At 44.5% G+C, this 22,354-nt stretch overlaps 1 protein-coding gene across 50 annotated transcripts in view; it reads left to right on the forward strand.

Annotated features, from left to right (window-relative positions):
* The window catches only part of Ttll5 (tubulin tyrosine ligase like 5), a 218,128-nt gene that overhangs the window by 137,048 nt on the left and 58,726 nt on the right, over positions 1-22,354 (forward strand). For all 50 annotated transcript variants that reach the window (NM_001427290.1, XM_087552823.1, XM_087552827.1 and 47 more), the window contains 1 exon segment: positions 21,010-21,205. In NM_001427290.1, the coding sequence (NP_001414219.1) occupies positions 21,010-21,205 (196 nt within the window).

The raw sequence follows: 22,354 nt of genomic DNA on the forward strand, positions 1-22,354 counted from the left end.
GGAGGTCTTGCTTCCCTTTCACCCCTCTGCCTCACCCCATTCCCCACCTGCCCGGCTGGCAGTCCTGACACAGCTTCTAAAGCTCCAGCCCTGGGGAACGAAGCCAAACATGCGGAAGTGGTTACGTGCACTGGCTCCCAGGGAAGCTGTGGCTAGTAGGGGAATGGGTGGGGTCCTGCCTGATGGCTTTCCAAAGAAGCCAGATCTTTGAAGTTTTATTTTAGCAGCTGCCAGGTATGCTGTCTCAGCACTTTGCCGACTCTATATGTCCCCTGTTGCATATTTCTTTATGCTATGTGCATAGCATACACAAAAGAGCTTAGATGTATTTTGGGAGGGTTAAGTATGAAATGATGGTGTTCAAGGCTAAACACACCCACTTGGATTTACCAGTCAACTACTCTTCTGCTGAGAAGTAGCCCCTTGAGTGCCCCACCCTCCCTTTTGGCTGTCCTGTGCTTACTTCCTGCTGCAGGAGAAGTGGAGCCTTTTCTTTTAGAATAGAACGTGGTCAGGTTTGCAGACCTGGAGGACCTGCATTCTTGAGGAGAATGGGCTCTCACATTTGGATAGTGATGGGTATTACTGAGCTGTCTACCACTCCCCTCCCCAGTGTCTCCCAGCAAGGAACCCTAACTGTTCTGGCCCTGGAAGCAATGTCTTGTTCACTCCTGGTTCCTCCTCATCCAGCACGATGCCAGCAGTAGATGTTTGGTAACTGGTAGCCGCAACTGTGCTGGGGACAGTGACGGAGTAGGTCCAGGAGGCCAGGTGCAGTCCGAGCTGTTTTCTGCCTCTGCCTCTGCTCTCCTGCTGAGCCATCCCTTTCTCCGGGCTTCAGCCACTCCAAGCTGCGCTTCTGCCTCTGGACTCCACCTGTGCGGGGCTCAGCACGTGTTCCCGTGCACTTACCTTTGTTTTCCACTCCTGAGGTGTACATTTGTTGAAGGGAAGGTTGTATTTTATATCTACCCAGAGAACCCCAGAGCAGGACTTGGGAAGACCTAGGCACCAGGCCCAGACCCACCTGGGACTTCCTGACTTGGGGCAAATTACCAGACAAAGTGTAAGCTGAAATTTGCCATGGAAAAGTGATGGAGGTTCTAAACAGATCCTGGCCATGACTGTTCTTTTAGCTGTGGAGCCCTGCCCACTCAGTGTTCTCAGCTCTAGTAACTCGCATCCCTGTACAACAGCCCTGTTTGTTTATGCTGCTGATGGACAGAGCAGTCTCCCTGCTGAGGCACGCGTGAGGAGCAGTATAGCGTCACTAGGTTCACTTAGCAGTGTTTAGAGCCCGCCGTGGTCTATTCAGGTCCTCCTATCCTCACTCCCCTAACGCCTGCCTGCCTGCTCCCCCCTCAGACCTGAGAGGCCACTGCTCTCTACTGCCTCCCTTTCCTGTTGAGCCTGCTCAGTCCCTCTTCTAACCTTCAGATCTTTTACCAGCAGAGTTGCCTGCCAGACTCTGAGCTGAGGGCAGACTCTCCTCTGCGGCATGACCACCACCTCCCATATACTCACTTAGGCACTGCACCCCTCAATCTTTCTTCCTCAGCCAAGCACACACCTTCCTCAGTGTCCCTACTCCTGTCCTTTCCCTGCCCTGGCTTCTCTCTGTAAGATGTTCCCGAAGTCCAGTGACCCTCAATCCCTTGACACCCTTTTTCTTGATATCTTCCTTTCTCTAAATTCTGACCTTTCATCTGGAAAGACTGCACCTTCTGTCAAGATTCTAATGTTCAGTGCCTCTCAACAGCACACACACATGTGCATGTACACATAACATACCACACACATATATACATACACACACACATAAAATACCACATTCACACGCGTATGCACGCGTGCGCGCGCACACATGCACACCAAGAGAAACAGACAGAATATTATCTTGAAGCATATCTTTAAGGAAAAAATGAAATAAATAAATAATATCATTTTTAGCACCATAGTCTGGCTTTAGTAATTTCAGATTCTCTTATTTTGAAATCCCGAAGTCTCATATTATTACCTAGTGCTTGAGGCCATGTATTTTAGAGATACACCAATTTGGATTCCTCCTTTTTAGCCACTGTTTCAGCAGGATAAGTCATTTGAAGCTAATATTCTTATCTCTAAGATCAAGGTAAGTGTCTCCTTTTCACAGTTCCTAGGAGAAAATGAGAATAATATGCCTAGAACAGTGCTTCTGTGTTGAGTGTGTGCTCAGTAACCAGGAGTAACATCCCATGCCATCTGTCTGCAGTTTTATAGACGTTGTAGGGTGTGTGCATGCGTGCGTGCGTGCGTGCGTGCGTGTGTGCGCGCGCGCAACGCGGTTGATCTAGACATCCTGGTGTTCTTTAGGAATAATACCATTCCTATCACCTTTCTTTATCCATTCGTTTGTTGGCAAGCACCTAGACTGACTTTAAAACTTCCACCACGACTTTTGAAAAATCAGTGGTTTTCTTTATGAAGATCACATCAGGTCCTTTAAGCAGAACTCCCAGTCAGTTTGCTGGCTTTGAACAGGAGGTAGGGCTTTCTCTGGTGATGCACCTTAAAGCACAGTTGGCCCCGTTGTGGCCGCAACTGCTTCCCTGTTTCTTTGTGTGTGCCTCACACATCCACAATACTGAACTCCAGTCAACACAACTGAAGAGATTAAAAGACAGCCTGGTGAGTCCCTGAGTTGGACTCGTAGGAAAGCAGAGCTTGGGCTGCCAACATGTGGAAGAGCTGTGCCGTGCTCCTCCCTAGCCCAGCCTCTGCCCTGGTGTGACTTGAGCCATGTTCACAGGCAAAGTTGTTTCAGTACCGAATAAATGCACATTCTATATTCGGCACTAGCTTGATGTCATACTTCCTTTCATAAATATTACAAACATACCCAGCCCCACCCTATGCCACACGAGCCAGCCAGCTAGACATTTTGTGTGATAAACGCAGCTGGAACACTGCAGTGAAACTGAAACATGTAGTTAGGGGATTGCTGGGGACATGCTGAGTGGGAAAAGCACGTGTGAGGCTTTGGGCTCCGCCTCCAGCACCAAAAGAAACAAAGAAGTCGCTTAAATGTATGTTAAAAACTGAGCAAACATCAGAAACTTAGAAGGTTGCTAAGTCCAGAACTGCTGAGGCCCCTGCCTACAGCGTTAGCCAGTACTGTTACCGTACCCTAACCTGTACCCCAAGGATGACAGGCTGCTCCAGTGTGACAGTGCTATAAAGCTGGCCCTGTCCCTCTCCAGTTAATCCAAAACAGCATTTGTTGTCTCCATGCTGTGGGTGGGGAGTTGAGGAACAACTTAGACACGTGGTTCTGGCTTGACTTCCCCTGTGACACAGTCAGGAGAAAGCAGCCAGAAGGCTACAGCCAGCTGCTGCTTCTCTGGGGCTGTGGGGTCTGTTTCCGTGTGTCCATTTCGGGTGGCTTGCTCTCTCCGGTGGAGTTTACGCTTGCTATTGCTGTGGGCAAGAGGCCCCGGCATCTCATCACCTGGACTTTTCCACAGGCTTTCTGTTCAGCTTACAGCTAGTGTTGGCTTCCTCAGACAGTGATTCAGCAGAGAGTGAAGTAGAGCCACAGGGGCTTCCATGACCTAGCCATGGGAGTTACATGTTCTCATTTGTATTTAATTAGTTCTCATTGTTCTAAAACAGACATGACATGAAGTTAATTTAAAATGTTTTATGTCAAAACAACATAAAATTTGGTGTTTTAATCATTCCTAAGTGAACAGTTAAGACACTAACTCTGTAACATCACATCAACTGTAAAACTGGAAGGTGTCTCTAAATAGTTTCCTCATTCTCCACCCTCCCCTCTAGAATCCTGTTCTGCTTTCTGCCTTGCTAATCTGACTAGTTTGTATACTGGTAGAATTTCTACAGTGTTTGCACGACCTGTTCATTCAGCATTATGCCTTCAAGGTTCAGATTCATCCTTAAAAATAACACGTGTCAGAGTGGGTTGTTCTACATGGTTGACCTACATTTGGGCTTTGCCTACCGTGAATAGATATGGAGGAACACAGGTCTCTTTTGGTGACCCTGCTTCTGATTATTAGGAGAGTATACCTGGAAATGGAATTACTGGATTATGTGATATTTACGACTTTTCTCCTCGGGATTAATTTTTTTCTCTTATATAAAAACACTAGCTGATGGCCAAGGTGCTCTGGTGAGAGTCTTATGAGATAGTCTGATAGGAACTCTTAATACTTTCTCATTCCAGAGGTCAGGGTCATGTAACTTGATGTCAGAGTTGGAGGTGGCCTTGGTAATAAGGACAGAAAGACCACTGGCTGTGGTTTAGCAGTCATTAGATGAGATCAGGCGTGTTTAGTGTGGTCTGTCTACAGAGTATAGCAGCCCTACGTACTGGCCATTGTCGTAACTTCCAAGCAGAGGGCCAAGGTGTTGCCAGTGCCCTCAGGTTGCAGATAAGGACACCAGCAGTGAACCATAGAGACGATGCACCCTAGCACCTGACAGGGAAGCTGTGGCGCTCTGCTGAATCCCGTTTTGTCTGCATGTACGCCTATTCAGGCGTGTGCCTACAGAAGCCAAAGAGGGTTTCGGACCTTCTGGAACGGAGTTGCATTGTTGGTTGCCTGTGGGTGCTGGGAACCAAACTCAGATCATCTGCAAGAACAGCAAGTGCTCCTAACCACTGATGCATCTGAACAGTATGGTTGTTTATTACGTATAAATGTTTTTCATTTAGATGGAGTACAGTTTGTCTACTTTTGTTCTTTTGTATGTGACCTTAGCGTCAGATCTGAGGAACCATTGCCGGCTCCACAGTCATGAAGCTTTGGTGTTCTAGTTTGAGTGTTTACGTTGGTTCTCTTGCTGACACAGGCAAGCCAGCCAGTTCAGTTTGTAAGGGGACTGCACAGATTATGGATGGTGGTGAACAGGGCTCATGAGGGACATCCCAGGAGAATAAAAGTTGAGTAATTTCTGAGGAGACTAAGGCAGAAGAACTGCCACAAGTTCAAAGCCTCCCTGGACTACATGGTGTGCCTGGATATCCTTAGCTACAGTGGGAGGCCCTGTCTCAAAAAACAACCATTGTTTAATTTAATCTAGAAGTTGAGTAATTCTGTGGGGTTTTTAGTGAAATCCCTTGGCCCTTTTCCTCCCGAGTGCTACCCAACTTGAGGGTCCGTCCTCCAGAACCACTCTGAACTTTGAAAAGTTGTTTCTTTTCTCGTTTGCCTTGCTATTTGTCACAATTTCTAATTTTTGTTTTAGGTACTATCTAAAACCCTTATCTGTTGTTAGTATCTCTAAGTATGTTTAGAGCTCTGTGTTGGTCTCCCAACACACACACTCTCCCCCTCCCTCCCTCCGTCCTCCTCCCGCTCCCCTCCCCACGGCCCCGCCCCCACAGTACACATAAAGTAGACTACTTGGTAGGCTCATCGTTTCCCTAATGTTGTTATCACAGCCATGTCCTTGAAACCTGGGGCTTTACTGCATCCTCTCTCAGATGAGCGATCTGTCATCCTGTCTGTGCTTCCAGAAATCCTAAGTCTCTTCCCTAAGTCTGGCTTAGAACATGTGATGTGTCCAGTTCTGGACATTTTGCCTAGGGCCAGGAAAAGCCATGTCTTTGTTTTTCTTTCTTTATGGCCTGAAACATCATCAGTATTCTTACCTTTAGAAAACTAGCTTCACAAGCACCACACACTCAGCTGCTCTGTGTGCGCAGTGCTAAAGTATGAGTCTGCTGTAACCCATCTTGCCATCCCACTGCTAAGCTGTATCCAACTGCCATCTGCACTGACTCTCTTGCACATGTCTGTGCACGTATGTAAATATGTCTATAGCGTCAAGTCTGGGAGGTGGGATAATTACATCCAGTGATATAGTCACATGAACATTTTATAGCTACTGTGAAACCTCCAGGGAGATTCCTAGTCAGGAGAACTAAAGTTCACCCTTCTCCCTGCACCCCCACCCGTGTCACCTACCATTGAACTTTCCAGCTATTCTGCTGGGCCATGCTTATCCCTCTCATTTTTAGGGATGGCAGAATTAGAAAAAAAAGACCCTATCTTCAGAGATAGCAATGGTAAGGGTGCATGTTTGGGGAAGAAAGGGTGAAAGGGCCTAGCAGAGCCTTGTCTTAATCTGTTGAGACTATAAAGCTTCACCGGTTCAGTTCTTTTGTGTAGGTGCTCTCTCTCCTGGTTCAGCTCTTGACTGATGTGTTCTTAGGAACCTAATCATCTCTGCTCCCTCATTAACCAGGAAAGCCAGTGAGCCCAGGAAGCTGAGTGAACAAAGCTTAAGGAAAAATATTAAAGAGGAAGATATGGTTTGATATATTTTTAATATAAAGTGTGGAAAAGGTAGAAACAGTGGGGGCTGGAGAAGGGGAGGAAGGAGATTTACTCCCGGTAATTGGAAGCAAATGTTGGCTAAGAAGGAAGCAGTATCCTCGCTCTTCTGTAAACCCCTCAGCTTTTCAAAGTGATCCCAACAGAGAGCCACAGCTAGGACATGCTTTAACCCTTGCCTACCTGCACAGTGGCTGCAGAGGTGGTGTTCTGCAGGGAGGAGTCCTTGCACGTGAGCAGTTTCCGTAAGCCCTGGCCAGCATGGCTTCAGAAGGCAGGTGGGGCAGGTGTCAGAGAGTGAGACACACGCACTGGACAGCTGGTAGTCTGTTGACCAATGGTTTACCAGGTTTACATCATGATGCTTTTTTGAGAGGACAGTGAGAATGCTCATGGGACAGGCAGTTGTCTTTGATTAGCTATAACCCATCCCTTGAACACCCTCTAATCAAAAGCTCTTGTGCCAGTGGACAGGAAGGTCTGTGTTTAGAGTCTTGGGCCACAATGGATCACAGTCCATGCTGGCCATGGTGAAACTGAGGTATGAAGAAGAGCCGGTGTCTAGGCTCGCCATGCACTTTTGACTTCCAGGTAAAGAATGGGCATCTAGCCTCTGCCCAGCCATTCATCCAAGAAGGAAAAATAAAACCAAGTTACTACATGTGGCTCCTGGTTCCACTGACTCCTGTCTAGAGTCACACTGTCCACATACCCTCAGATGCCCATCTTGTGACCAGACATGGCGGTGTATGACTGTTATCACAACACTAGGAAGGCAGAGATAGGCCAGCCTGGGCTACATAGCAGGTTGGAAATTAGCCAACCATAGGGAGACCCTGTCTCAAAAACAGACAGACAAGGTCCATTTTGCACAAGAAAAGGGAAAAAAAAAATCTTGGTTTGTGTGTTAAATAATCTCTCCCACCCTCCTCTCTTTTCCCCCATTTTTGGTTTTCTGAGATAAGGTTTCTCTGTGTAGCCTTCCTGGCTGTCCTACAACTAGCTCTGTAGACCAGGTTGGCCTTGAACTCACTCAAATCTTCCTGCCTCTGCCTCCTGAGTGCTGGGATTAAAGGCATGTGTCACCACTGCCTGGCCAATAGTTTCCTTTTTAATGGGACTATACAAGGCAAATGCAGTGGAGAAGACGGCTTCAGTTGATGGCGGATACTGCAGGGGCCAAGCAGATGCCCAAGCTCTCAGCACAGTGCCTAGTGCCACCTTTGTCCTCACATCATTATACATGTATTGCCCCTAGACCAGACACAGACATCTTTTTTAAATCTTGTTGCTGCTGTTTAGTTTTTGAGATGGGCTGACCTGGAGCTCATGGTCTTCTCGAGAGCTGGGATCACAGGCCACATGCATAGTACCGAACCCCACACCTAACGGAAACAATTTTAAAAAGCATTGTTGGGATGCTTGTGGAGTTTGTGTTGAGTCCATGATCCCTCCTGAATTAATTGTTTAATGAACTGTGAGATGTCAGCTAAGGTTTATTTTTGTCTATATATGTGCAGTTACTCTATCTGTAATCCAGTGACTCTTAAAGGATCGTTTTTGTTGGATTTGGACCTTTGCCAGAAATCATTTGAGTATGTCAGTGTGGGTCTTTGGATAATTTTAGTATTCCTCCTATGGCAGTGATAGCTAGAAACCCCTTGCAGTGGCTGTTTAGCATGCTAATTATTGGTGGCTTATTGTAAATGTGACATCATATAGATTTAGGTTCCAAAGAATTCCTCTCACTTCCTCTATGCAGTTGCAGACATGGCCAAAGCCTTCATTTTCTCAACTGTAATTGGAATGATACTACCTCTGCCAACTGCTTGCTATGGATCAAAAAGGAGGAGGAATAAATGGGAGTCAGAATGATCACACATTTAAAACCTTGTCGCGACGGTGGTAGGGGATGGTGGCAGGGGCAGTAAAACCTGAGCCTCAGGCCTTGCTGTGCCCTTTACAGTTCCCAGGCTGCAGTCTCAGTCATTTTCGCTGTATTCTTATTGTTAGAGCGTGAGCATTGTGTTCAGGCTTCCCTTTGCGTGTTACTTGAATCACGGTGATGTCAGCTAGTGAGATTTGCATTTCTGATGTGGGAGAGCTGCATCCTACCAGCAGGGCAAATGGAGTCTACCCTCCTGCCACTGTGCGTGTTGCAGCTTGGCTTTCCTGTTGTTCAGTGCTCTGCTCGACACGATTATCCCACTGCCTGGCATTTCTTTTCCAGCTGACAAATTTCTGTTCACCTTTTGAGACCAAGGTCAAATGTCATGTCTATTTTAAAGCCCACCTTGATTTTCATTCACTGAAAGTTGTACTCTTTCTCCCGCTTTCTGAAGCTAAATCTAGCAGTGTCTTGTTTCAAGCACAGAGGCTAACTTTGTGGGCAGTGGCAGGAGTTTTTTCCCTAAGTAAAAAGTGAATGATTCATATTTACATAAATGTGTCCATTATATGTTGGCATTGGCATCAAAATGATAAAAGCAGAATAATTTAACCACCATGTTCTGGGACAAGACCAAAACAAACATACTAACACACTTAGGGTGCTCTCAGGTGGCTGTGGGCACACTTCCCTTTAGTCCTTATGTATTTCATGATGTGTTTTTAATGTTAAAGCTATGTTGATTAATCTTATGTTGTTTGATGTGCCCTACAAGTTGATATCCATTGGGATTTTTTTTTTTTGGCAATTCTGAGAAAATTGGGTTTTGTCATTTGCAAGAGAAGAACAAAAGATTAGTATTTACTGACATAAATTTAATATTTAAATATTTAATGCCGACTTTTTGCCACATCTGTGCTTTATTCCCTTTTTCATATTTATTACTGAAAAATGACTGTAATGTGAGCACTGCATTCTTCCTGTGTGACTGTTTAAACACCCTATGGATGGTACACTTTGTCCATGGTCTCATACCATGATGGTACAGGCCCCACCCTTTCTGGAAGCAAGGAGGGAAGTAAGCATTTGTCTTTACCTGATTGCGTTTCAGATCATTTAGACCTCTTTGTTGATGATGCTGGGCAAAGGGGACATGGGGATATTTGTTGATGCAAAGGAGAGGTGGGGTATCTCTGAAAATAAAGTGTTGCTGATGGCCCCTGGAAAACAACGGTGTATGAGCGAGTGAACTCAGGATTTAGTAGAGCATACAGTTTAGCAGCATAAATGCCTTCATCATTGCCCACTTGGCTCCAAGTACCAGTGTCATTTAGAAGCCTTGTGTCCAGGCAGAAGCTATCAGTAGCCTAAACATGCTAACTGTGAACATGTGACATATATTTACCACATGTCTACTTGCTTTGCATGCTCATTCCCCTTGATGTAACTCACTGGCACAGATTTGAACCGCTAGGTCAGGCAAATTAAGGCATGTCTGTTTTATAAGGGAACTTTTCTGACTGCAGGGGATGGAAATTGTGTAGGAGCTAGTCCTCTCCTTTTAACAATAGCCTAAGCCATGCCGGTGCGGGTCAATGGATCTTTTAACTGTCATCAGTTATTTCACCAGTGAGCTAAACATATGGTTTAATAGTAGCATTTTAGAGAGAAACCATGATCAGGAAAAGCATATGACAAAGGGAGGTAATGAAAGATGTCCCTGTTGGGTTCTGTACCATTTCTGGGCTCCAAGCATGGGAATCAGGCCTCAAGACAAACAGAAACAAGCCCTGGGTTTCTTCCTCAGCAAGGACAATGTCTGAACTTGGAGCTTTGGCTTCAATCCTTGAGTGCACACTCTGTGTCCTCATTGCTTCCAAACCAAAGCTCATTTGCTCTTCTCTATTCTGGCTGGGGTAGGAGAGGTCAGCTTACCAGATAGTGTGACGCCACTGCCTATTGGTCAGTAAGAACAGTGGGTGAGAGGTAGCTCGATGCCTCCACCAGTAGTTTTTACACTGTTTAAGCAACTGCTCTGAGCACTTCAAGAGTTCATGACTTCTAAAGTGACTTTCCCGAAAGGTTCTGTGAGCAGCTGGCAGAATGCAAACCCATCGATGAGGTGGTAGAGTCCATGTTCTTAACTACTTTGTCAATGATTCAGCTGATCAGAATCACCCAGTGAGTTTGTTAGCATGTATTACTGGGCCTCAGCCACACAGTACCCCTGGGACTGAGTCACATTATTGCCATCTTTAGCAAATTCCAAAGTGAAGCTGACACCATTGTTTCTAACTCAAGGGCCACTCTTAGGAAATCATTGCCATCTCCTATGCTTCCTCTCCTGGAGCTGTGATAATAAGACAGTACTCAGTGGAAGCAGAGAAGTGAGGTCCTGTGCTTTCAAAGGTCTGATCCCCTGAGGCAGGTTGCCCCCTTTTCACGTCAGTGTTGGCCTTGATCTAGGCTTTCTAGAAAATCTCAAAACAAATTTTAGTAAGCATGCCTTGGCATGGCAGACTGTATGCACTTGTAGCTATGCCACTTGCTGTTGGTGAGGGGTTGCCCCTGCTGTTTGTGTGCTGAGGGTATGCGGGCTCAGGCTCTGAAGCAGTTCACTCCCAACTGCAGTAGAGAAAAGGCTTGGCCAGAAGTGACATTGTAACACTCTCTGGCCTTTCTACTTCCTTAGAAACTTCCCTGTTTTATGATTTCCCTAGTGTTTTGGTGTTTGTGTTTATGAATATATCATGAGTTATAAAGAAGGAAAAAGGACAGGTAGAGAAGATGAGGACAGAAGGTGAAATCTTTAGGGTTGTGTTTTATTTCCCTTGGCTGATTGAAAGTAAAGGACAGAGAGGCAGGTCAGAGGGGCCAGAAAAGTTGTGAACTTGACAGTGCCAAGTTGCCTGCTGTTGTGTTTCTTAGGGGAAAGAAGAGAAATGAAGGGAGCCAGGCTGAGGCCATGGAGCTAGGATTCTCCACTTTGACAACTTCTGCAAGATGTTTGTGTGTACTGGGTTTGAACCTAACTACAGTCAGGGTGGCAGTGCTTAGAAACTAGGATGCCAGTTGCCCTAGACAGTCTGCACATTCACTCTGAAAGCTTTTCCTGGCTTGTCTCTGCAGGGTGTGGAAGGTAGGGGAAGGCAGCCCAGCTTTACGAGAGCCAGCTGTGCTTGTGTGTGTCACAATTACTGTCCTAAGACATCAGCCCTTTCCCTCTAGTTGACAGAAGTCCTGCTGCGCTGGGCTCAGTCTTGTTGAAGGAGCTGGTGTCAGGGAGTTCTCCTGTGGCGATCTTAAAGGTCACTCTGCTTGCTTCTGTTTTAGTTCACAGCTACATTTTTCAGGCTTCATGTGGTGTTCATGTGGTGTACTGGTTATGCCAAAATAAAGAGCTGGATCAAAGTCAAGACATTTCTTGATCATAAGGCAAAGGATCAGTCTGTCTTTTCAGATCCAGAAAGCTAATAGATAAAGGATCCAGAAGTCACTATCTGCAAAACTGGCTGGCTCCCAGAATCCAGCAGAAGTCTTCTAGAGGGCTGTGAACTTAACCTTTGAAAGGATTGGTTTTATGTCTAGCTTTGTGTTCCATGAAACTTGCTCCCAGAGTCTCTGCCAGACTCACTAAGTCCAACTGTGTCCTTATTTCCTCCTCTGCCTGAGTTCCATCAATCACCGGGTGGAAGGGTGTGGAGACAGCAGAGGTCTGGTTCACATTCCCTGTTCATTGTCGAGTCCAGCTGGCTGTGAGCTCCCGGTACTTTGAAAGGACAGGCTTATCAACTCCCAGCATTTTGACATGATACCTCATTGTATTCTTCCCAAAGTCATGTCATTGTCACACAGTTATTTAATAAAATCAAAGCAGAGTTAGCCAAAACAGACCCCAGACAGCTTCCCGACTCCACTCCTGCTGCTCCCTCACTGAGGGAGTGATCTGAAACTCTCCCTCCACTGCCTGTCACTCTGTTTTACATTAGGATCTCATTTGCATTCTGCGCATGGTCCTAATTCTCTTAATTTTTTTTCTGGCTCTGAAGGTGAGATGGGGTGAGAGCCTAGTTGATTTTGAACCACGTTTCAATGTTTCCCTGCCTTGCTGCCAGCTTTTCTGCTAAGATGTGCAGTGAGCAGTAGGAGCCACGTATATTTTCCAAGTGCTAATTGATAGACAGTCGTCTTTCGTTTTCAGGGCACATCTTGGTCCAATTCCAAACATTAATTTGGGGACAGTGGAACTCACTGGGAGTCAGGCTGTTGAATCAATCTTACTTTCTCTATTGAATTCCTGTGTGGAAAGAAGCAGTGCTTGTGACTACTGATACCTGATTTATGTCTCGGAGCTTGAGATAGTGACTCAGCATGTGATTAATGTGAAGGGAAGGAGCTCAGACTCTGGGAAAGGAAGAGAAAAGATAGAGATAAATTAGATGCCGAATATATAAACTAGTAATTGAGACGTCAGTCGCAGGTCGGAATGTAGCAGATCAGCGCCCCGATGACTTGGCAGCTCATGGAGAAGGGAAAGGGAATCTTGTTGGCCCAGCACTGATTCATGAGAAAACTAAGTCATGTTAGACTAACCTCATTTCCCTTCATTGTGGAATTGCTCTAGAGAAAGAAGGTTGGGACAGAAAAGGATAGCTGTGAGTGGCTTCAGGATTAAGCATAATGAAATCTCATGTGTATGGAAGAGAAACGTGAATGAGAAAATGTCGTCATTAATATTTATAACTAAATGGGTAACTATCCAACTGCCAGCCAATCTGCAGTTGGTAATTAAGACTTGAGACTGTCCTGTTGGCTAACTAATTTCCCATTTTTATCAATGATTTATCTTGGATGACAATCAGGATTTAGAATTACTGTTCTCTGTGAATTTAATGGAGGAAAATTATGAATTCAAGCACTCAGGTATGAAGAAGGCTTACAGATTCACATAGGCGGAGTTTAACAGACTAGTTATAAAAAGGAAGGACTGGCAAATTTATTAGTAAACTCAACATGGTGGCTCAGACCTGGAGGATAAGGCAGGAAGAATGCAAGTTCTAGGCCAGCCTAGGCTACTTAATGAGTCCCTGTATTTAAAAAACAAAAAATACTGACAAAATTTCCAATTGGCATTTTGCTTGTTGGGTCAAGATGAGTTTCTTGTGTTTCTACAGTTTAAAACATTGAGAACATACCACCTTTATTAAAAAAAAAGAAAAAAAAAAGCAAACAAAAAAAAAAAAAAAGAAATGAGAGCATTTCTTTTGCCAAGGTGTAAGGGGTATTGCTGCTGCTCCTAATTCTGATTTGGGTGGAGAGGAACTGAGGAGGCTGGTAATCTCCATTCTTAATTCGCTCCCTACACATGGTGGCATATTCTCCAGCTGGCTTGGCCCAGCCACCAACCGTCTGTCATGAAGTCCCCTCAGGCAAGGGCTGCCATTCTGCAGCTGCCCTGGTCAGTGCTACCAATGACTGGACGTGCTGTTCCAGCTCACACATCTTTAGCCCACTTTCTTATTTCTTTTGTTGATTTTGTTTTGTTTGAGACTGGTTCTTGCCTTGTAGGGCTGGCTGGTCTCGAACTCAGTTATGCAGAGCAGGCCTTGAAACTCACAGAGATCCCTTGCTCCTGCCTCCTAGTGCTGAGATTAAAAACCCTTTTGTGCACCCACGTCCCTTACTTGTCATCTAGGGACAGTACTCAGAAAGGAGACTGGAGAGACCAGCTCTTCTCTCTCCAAAGTAGCATTGCTTCCCCTTGCTCCTTGCAGCCCTTTTGTGTTGCCTCTCATGTCCCATCCAAGGGCTCAGGCTTCCTCTCAGTGGGAAGAACCTTAGTAGTTGAGCACTTGCCCGACAATGCCAGATGTGTGCTAATGTAGTACATGGGCTGTCACCGTTAATCCTCTAGCCAGCCTCTGGGAGCTGGAACCAGTACCTAGTCCCATCTGAAGAATCAGAGTACAAAGAGTTAAATGTGTTGCTTACAACACATTTAAAAGCCAGGACTTTAACTTAGCAATCGTCTTCTGCATCCCTGGGTCTCTTAAGTGGGTGCTTTCTGTTCCTGGGTGGTACAGATCCAGGGCCTCAGTGACTCCAGAACTCTCTCTCCTTGACACAATTTATCCTTTGGTTTTGACCCACACACTTTACTTCTTTTTTTTTCCTTGTCCCTTGAATTATTTCTTTAATCCTTTCCCAAGAGCCTTTTATCATATAAAATAAACAAAATATTTTAATGCCTTTCTCCCTGTTCTCGAGCAGGAAGCTTGGCCTGCACTTAGGAATTTATGTAGCACTTATTTTAACTCAACTTGTAGGTCATCAGACAGTCACATGACTTCCAGAAGACCTGTGTGCTCTTGGAATTTCTAATACTGCCTCTGCTATGTTCTAACACTCCTGTGGAAAAACCATCTTGGTCTAACGCCACAGGTGTAAAACAGGAGGGAAAGAAGAGTGTTCTCTTACCAATAGCATACTCAAAGGTTAAGGGCAACATGTTTCTTGAGTGGTCCTGAGTCATTCTCGGAAACTGATTTACAATCGACTTCTGTTTTTCACTGGTGGAAGTAGTTCTGAATCACTCATTAATTGTATTTCATAAACAAATCCTTTTGTATTCACAGAGCCTCAGTGCTGTGTTACTGTGAAACCATCACCAACTGTTGACTTTGTTCTAATTGCACACTATGCCTTTTTTCCTTTTTGAGACTCACTCTTACATTACATCCCAGGCTAACCTCACACTGATGGCAATCCTCAGACGTTTGCCTCAGCCTCCTGAATAAACAGGAGTACAAGGATGAGCCACAGTGCCCAGCCCACCTCTGTCTTTTAATGTCACTGTATGTCTGAGGACGCTTTTCAGGACTGGCCTTTCTCCCTGCCTTTCATCCCCAGTCCACCCCTGTCCAGGTGCTCCCTAGTGTTTGCCTTATAGTCATTCTCCTTCCTCCTTCAGACCTTCATGATCAGGCTAATAGGATGCCATTACTGTTGTCATAAAGGCCACGTCACCCACTGCATCCTCCTAGGCTCCTCTTTACCAGTCTTCTCAACCCCCTGACTCCTGACTTTATTCCTCCAGATCGTGCTGTATTAATAGGTATAGGTTAAATTGCCCTGAAATCAAACAACTCAGAATGCTAAACGGATCCACCGTGTGGTCTCACTGTTGCAAAGTGCACGGTTTCATAATCACAATTGGAAAACTACTATATTGTATACACAGAACAAAAAATATTAACTAGGATTTTAATCTCAAGTGAAAGTGGTATGACTTTTTGGTTTTTTTAACTTGTGTCATTTACATGAATATTTTTACATGCTCAATCTGATGAGTTTCAACGATTATATCTGTAGTACAACATACTTGGGATATTTCTATCATACTTGAGAGTTCCCCTGTCTGTGGGCCCTGTGAAAATGACCCTCTCCCTCTCTGTGCCTCTTGTCACTTGTTAGTAGCATATATTCTCTCCTGGATCTGCCTTTCATTCGACCCAGTGTTTCTGACATTATCTATTCATTGATTGTTTTAGTAAGTCAGCCATTTTATCAAGCAGTATTAAAGTATATGAATATTTATTATTATTGTTAATCTAATTTTTGATGATGGATCCAATTTTTGATAGTTATAAATATTTCAATGACATTTTTCTACAACTTTGTTGGAAACCATGTGTGTTTTATTTGAGCAATTAACTCATTTGCATAAACATGTTTGATTTCACAAAAAACCTGACTGTCCTGTTGCACTGTTTTATACCCACCCCTGTTACCGGTGTACAAGAGCTCTCTTTGCTCTACAGAGTCACCCATTCTTGACACTGTGCTTGGCCCAAATGAGCCCCGTCCCTGCTTTGGTTTGGTTTGGTTTGGTTTGGTTTGGTTTGGTTTGGTTTGGTTTGGTTGTTGGTTTATTGAGGAAGTGTCTCTTGTAGCCCAGGCTGGCTTTGAATTCCTGATCCCTCTTGCTTCTGCTTCTCAAGTGCTGGGATTACAGACATCTGGCACTACACCCAGCTGCAGTTGTAATCATTATAATAATATAAAATGTCATTTGAATTTCCCTGATGTCCACTGATACTGAGAACTTGTATGCTTATTGGACATTCATATTTTCTCTCATAAAATATCTTTTCAAATCACAATTTTAGTTGTCTTCAATCTGTTAGGGTCAGTTAACAATGTAGACTTTGTATATTAACAGTAGAAACTCTTTGTCCTGGGCTAGAGAAATGGCTCAGCAGAAATGGCTGCTCACAACCATCTGTAAGTCCAGCTTCAGGACTTCCAAGGGCAGAGAGCACCAGGCATGTGTGGTGGACAGAGGACAGGACATACATACAGAAAACACACCCATACATATAAAAATAAATTTAAAAAATATTATAAAGATTTAAGTTAAAAAATCCTTTGTCACATATATAAACTGCAAATGCTCATTCCCAGACTATGACTTACTTATTCTTTTAGTGCTGCCCTTTGCTTGCTTTTATTGATTGAGATGGTCACTCATGGAACTAGATTTACTCTCACTGTGTAGCTAAGGCTGTTTCTGGACTCTTCCCACCATGCCAAGAGCATTAATGTCTTGTTTGATTTTATTAAAGTTCAATTTCTCAACTTTTCTTTTATTAATTAGAACATTAGAATTCTAAGAAGTCTTTGCTGACCACAAGGTTTCAAAGACATTTTGATATATTTTCTTCTAGAGGCTTTATGACACTAGCGTTTAGGTTTAAGGGTCTGGATCTAACCTGAATTCTTAGTGTACTGAGTGCAACAGTTGTCAAGGTGGCTGTTTGTTTTAGCACATGCAGCCTTCGATGTCATGTCTGATGCTGTCACAAAGGACTGCACCATGCTAACTGCAGCAGCGGCTCTTCTGCCCGCAGAATGACTGATTTTCTGTTTCTATAGCCTACTGCTCTCACCCCCAGAGAAGCCTGGAGCTCTGGGAAGAGTGAAAGGAGATCACAGGTTGGGGAAAGAATAGAAGGATAGTAGCATTAATGGTGGGACTATTTCTTTTTAGTTGGCAGACTTCAACTTGAATTCCCTTTTGAATTTCTACAACTCTATGGGACGGACTGTTCAATCTCCATTTTGCTAATGAGAACATTTAAGGATAATAAAGTCAAGGAGAAAGTTAAGTGCACCAAGGGCCTTGGTACAAGGATCCTTCCCTGCTCATGCATTCCTTAACCTTAGTTTAATCTTTATGAATATGACTTAACCCTGGCTGGCCTTGGAGCCATTTTTAATGGAATTCCATACAAAAACAGTCTCCCCCACCCCCACCCCCCAAGGCCAGCGAGATCCCTTCACATGACAGTCCCTGATCACGCACGCACCTTCCTGTGGTCAGTGCTGTTCTGTCCCTCGTGGGAGTCCTTTTCCATCTTGAGGGCTTCCTGCACTTGACATTTGTCAAGATGAATTTGTTTGTGGTTAAGAATTTACAGTTGAAGAAAATACAGTCTCTGCCGTCCTTAAATACCTGTGAGTCCACAGAGCACTGCCATTTATCATTAAGACCATTTGTGTTTTGAACTGCACCACACTTTTTTCTAGTGTAGGACTATTCCTTAAAATTCAGGACAGTTAGTATCATAACCCGCACTTAAATGCTGTTCTACCTCACCCCCCACACATGGTGGAAGCAGCCGAAAGCATAGTCATAGAGATGCATACAGTGTTGTGAGGGTGGGGTATCCCTCCCTGCACAGGGGGATTGGGTGAGGGAGACAGAGAACACGGACAACAGAATCAAAAGTGAGTGACTGTCACTGTCCTCTGCCTCCTCCCATCCTGTGACATCGTTTCTTCTTAGGAGGCCTCAGGCCCTTTGAGGAGGGTGTAGCCCTGTATGCTGAAGAAGTGTTGCTGTGGATCTTGCAGTTTCTCCCAAGCTCCTTACGAACCAGAATCACATAGGACATTCAGAGATGGGGTATGGTGGGGCAGTTCCAGTGGGAACCATAACCACCTAGCAGTGGGAACCGCTATGGGGGTGAGGTGAGATCTTGATAGATAACGGAAGAGAAACTGACTTCAAAATTCATGCCATCTTGCTGCATATTTGAAACTTAAAAAGAATCAGAGTAGAGTCTTGCAATGTCCCCAGACTACTGCCTTAAGCTCTTCTCCTCCCTGTCTCCCAGTAGCTGGGACTACAAGTTTGGAGTATAAGGTGTGTATATGAAGCATGAATGATTTAGATGTTCCAAGTTATCTCATTAGTGTGTCTGTGTGTGTGTGTGTAAATAAAAAACTTTCAAAATATGCAACCAATACCACCACAAGAAAACCCAAATTTAGTACATGCCCCAAGCTTTTTGGATCAGGGAATCTCACAAAATTTTAATGAGAACAACCAATCTCAAAATTTGGGGGTTGGGGGGTTAGAAAACTAGTAAGCAGAATGACTATGAAAACAGGGTAGACTTTCAGATGGATGTCAGAGCCATTATGTACTGTAGAAAGAAGAGGGGATTAAACTCAGGTGCCAGAAGTGGGGGGAAGCCTGCTGTAGTATGCGTGGCCCCTGTCAGTCATCAGAGCAAATGCATGCTAGAAACCCCAAAGACTTGTGCTTTGAATATGAGATAATGTTGTCCAACTAACCCCAGGAAACTCAAACAAGAAGGTCCTCGTGGCACTTATTACGTTACACAGTTGAGCACCCCCACCCCCACCCAGAGCTGGGCTGTAAAAATTCCTGCCTCTTTGCTAAAAGCCTCCACTGGCTTGAGAAATTTCCTTTTGTGATTTGTAGTCTGAGCTTATGTTACTGATGAGATTAAAAACATATTTTACTATAAAAGTGTATGGTGTTCCAGCCTCTTCAGTATATGTGGAGTTGGAAGAACACTTCTTATCCATTTGATTTCTTGCCCACTGCCCTGCCCTGTGCATCCAAGTGCCCTTGTTCATACACTGAAGACCCTTGGGAGCATCTCCTCAAATCAAGGATGTGATTCCTGACTGATGCACAGCGAGAAGACACTGGAATGAACACCTTGTGGAAACGTTGTTGTTAAAACAGTTATTAGCAAATAAAACCACTCAAGCCACCCAGTGGGGTTAATTGTGGTATGAAGTCCATGTTACTTTTCTAATACCTACTTACTGAATCTAGATTGTTCCCTTGTGGCTGGAAACTTCTTTAATCATGAAGCCAGAAATGGAAGCAGAATTTCTGTGGATGTTTTTCTCGCCTTCTGTTCAGTGACTAATAACAGTTGCCCTTGGAGAGTTTTTAAATAATATTTTCATTAATTCTTTGAGAATTTCTTTTTTTTTTTCTTTTTTCTTTTTTTCGGAGCTGGGGACCGGACCCAGGGCCTTGCACTTACTAGGCAAGCGCTCTACCACTGAGCTAAATCCCCAACCCCTCTTTGAGAATTTCTTACACTGTATTTTGATCATATTCCTACCCCATCCCCACCCCCGGCCCAATTTGTATTAGATCTGTGCCCACCAAACTTTATGTCTGTTTTAAAAGCAGGTCTAACTTAGTTGACATGAAAATCTCAAGATAATTCAACCAGTGGCCTGTCCCCTCCCTTTGTCTTCATTTGCAGGAGAGGCATTTCTGCCTTGACCTTCCCCAACTTCTAAACTCCGGGACCTGGCTGTATTGCACACCTGTATTCCCAGCACTTAGAGGTTGCAGGCAGGAGGTTTGCAAATTTAAAGCCAGCCTGGGAGAGCTCATGTAAAAAATAAAATAAAATAAACCTGAGTGTCTTTCTCCATTGCACCTTCCACCCACAGCCCTCTCAGAGTCTTTTAGCTCCTGTGTGACCAGTCAGTCTGTCTTTCCTCACTAAGGAAACAGAAGGTAAGAGTCTCCAGGAGCTAGAGACAGGAGGAACCCTGGGGCTCCCTGGGCTTCCATTCTAACAGAATTGCCATCAGGGGGAGACTCTGACTTAAAATAAACTAGAAAAGTAATTAAGGAGAGAACTCAATGTTGACTTCTGACCTCTATATACATGTGGACACATGTGCACATGCATCATCTGCACAGAGAGGGGGGAGGGAGGGAGGGAGGGAGGGAGAGAGAGAGAGAGAGAGAGAGAGAGGGAGGGGGAGAGAGAGAGAGAGGGAGGGAGAGAGAGAGAGAGAGAGAGAGAGAGAGAGAGAGAGAGACTGACTCATCTCACCCTCACTTGGTCCTCTGCCTGTGAATTAGGCTAACATTCCAGTCATCATTTAGGTACTTGCTTTCCACGGTGGTCACCATATTCCTCCATATGCTCAAAGTCCTTTACTTATGTGCACATACTTCTATGTTTATGACAGTACTGGCGATGGCTGTAGTTAATACATATATAAATATGCATTGATGTATTTTCATAGGAATTGCTATAAGTCAGATCTTCTCAGAAGCCAAATAAGCTAAGCTCTGAGGCTCTCGATCCTGCTGGCCGAGATCAGCTGGTAGCATGGGGTTGAGCAGTTTCCATGGCAGCTGAGCACCCCATCCCTGAGCAAGAGGAATATGAAGTCTTTCACACATGAACACATTTCACAGACATACTTTTAATAGATATTTGGACATTTCTTAATTTAAGAGAAGTTGGGAAACAGAAGCAAGAACAGACAAGATATGATGTGGTAGAGAGGTCAGGTAATTTATGATACAAGTAGCTTTACAAATCTAAGTGTCTGGTTCTGTAAGGAAAAATAGCAGACATGTCTCTTTCCTTTGGACTGTTCTCATCCCCATGTGGAAACATATATTCTTTCTCTCTTCAGGAGCCTTCAGACAGGTGGCTTTGCCTGGGAGGGCGAGGTAGAGAACAACGCATACAGCAAGGCTACAGGGGTGGTCCCCCAGCACAAGTACCACCCCACAGCAGGCAGCTACCAACTCCATTTTGCTCTCCAGCAACTCGAGCAACAAAAACTTCAGTCCCGGCAACTTCTGGACCAGAGTCGAGCCCGGCACCAGGTAATTGAAAATCATGAGATAGTGACTTCCTTCTATTGGTGAGACAAGTTGAGGACAGTGAATGACTTGTTCCCTGAACAGTCATCAAACCTGCCAGGGGTCGTCCTGGTACCATGTTTGAGCTGTAGTGTTAGCATCGGCAGAAGATGGTGCTGAACTGGCGTTGGGCACTGTTGCTGTATCTGAATTTGTAAAACCTTTATTACCTACCACGTTTACTTTTTCTATTGAATGATCTTACTAGCCTCCCAATCTAATTCCCAGTTCCTCAAAGCTGCATTCTAAGCATCTTTATTTGTAAACGTACCAAATGTTGGCCTCCTTAGACCTGTCACAGATAAGTACCTAAGATAAGAGTCCTTCATGATCTCTTGTAACTTTCAATTTCGGAAAAATCTTTGTAAGGTAGGTTATTTGATTTCTCTTCGTTCAGCAACTATTTGTTGAGTATCTACCATGTGCCAGGCACTGTTTTTGATATACCAGCTCCTGGGTGAATGAGTGTGTGAGAAGCCATATAGCACACCAGTTTAGCCCCAGTTGCAGAGCAGAGATGGCCCCAGAAAAATGTTGGGAGAGTTTGCTTTTTCTTGTTGGCTCTACACAATGGTTGGAAACAGTGACAATGTCCTGCACGAAGGGTATTTGGTTGAATTAAAACTGTTTCTGTGAGCTTCTTTGGTATTTCACTATGGAGGGGGAAAAACCTTTTTTCCTGCCCTTTGCTTCCTTTTCATAAGTGTATAATACAGAATGCGCATCAGATTGTGCATAGAGATGAAGGCAGTGTTCAACCATTGCTTGCTTCTGTGTGGAAAGCACTCATTATGCCCGATCTCTTTACATATCAAATACTAAAGTACCAAGGAAGTCATCCTAGAGAGGAAAGATTGATTTTGGCTCACAGCTTTGAGGTTCTAGTCTATGTCTGGCTGACTGCGTTGTTCTTAGGCACCTAGCAAGGCAGAGACAGCCTGGAGGAAGAGCTTGGCAGAGGAAGCTGTTCACCTCATGACAACCAGAAGCAGAGGTAACAGTAAGGAGCCAGACCCAGATATACCCACTCCAGGTGACCCACTGCCTCCAACTCGAATATTATATCATAAACATTCTCTAGCTTCATGGTCTAACTTTTTCTGGAAACATCTT

The sequence above is a fragment of the Rattus norvegicus genome, chromosome 6 (assembly GCF_021556685.1).
Source record: "Rattus norvegicus strain SHRSP/BbbUtx chromosome 6, alternate assembly SHRSP_T2T, whole genome shotgun sequence".
NCBI lineage: Eukaryota > Metazoa > Chordata > Mammalia > Rodentia > Muridae > Rattus > Rattus norvegicus.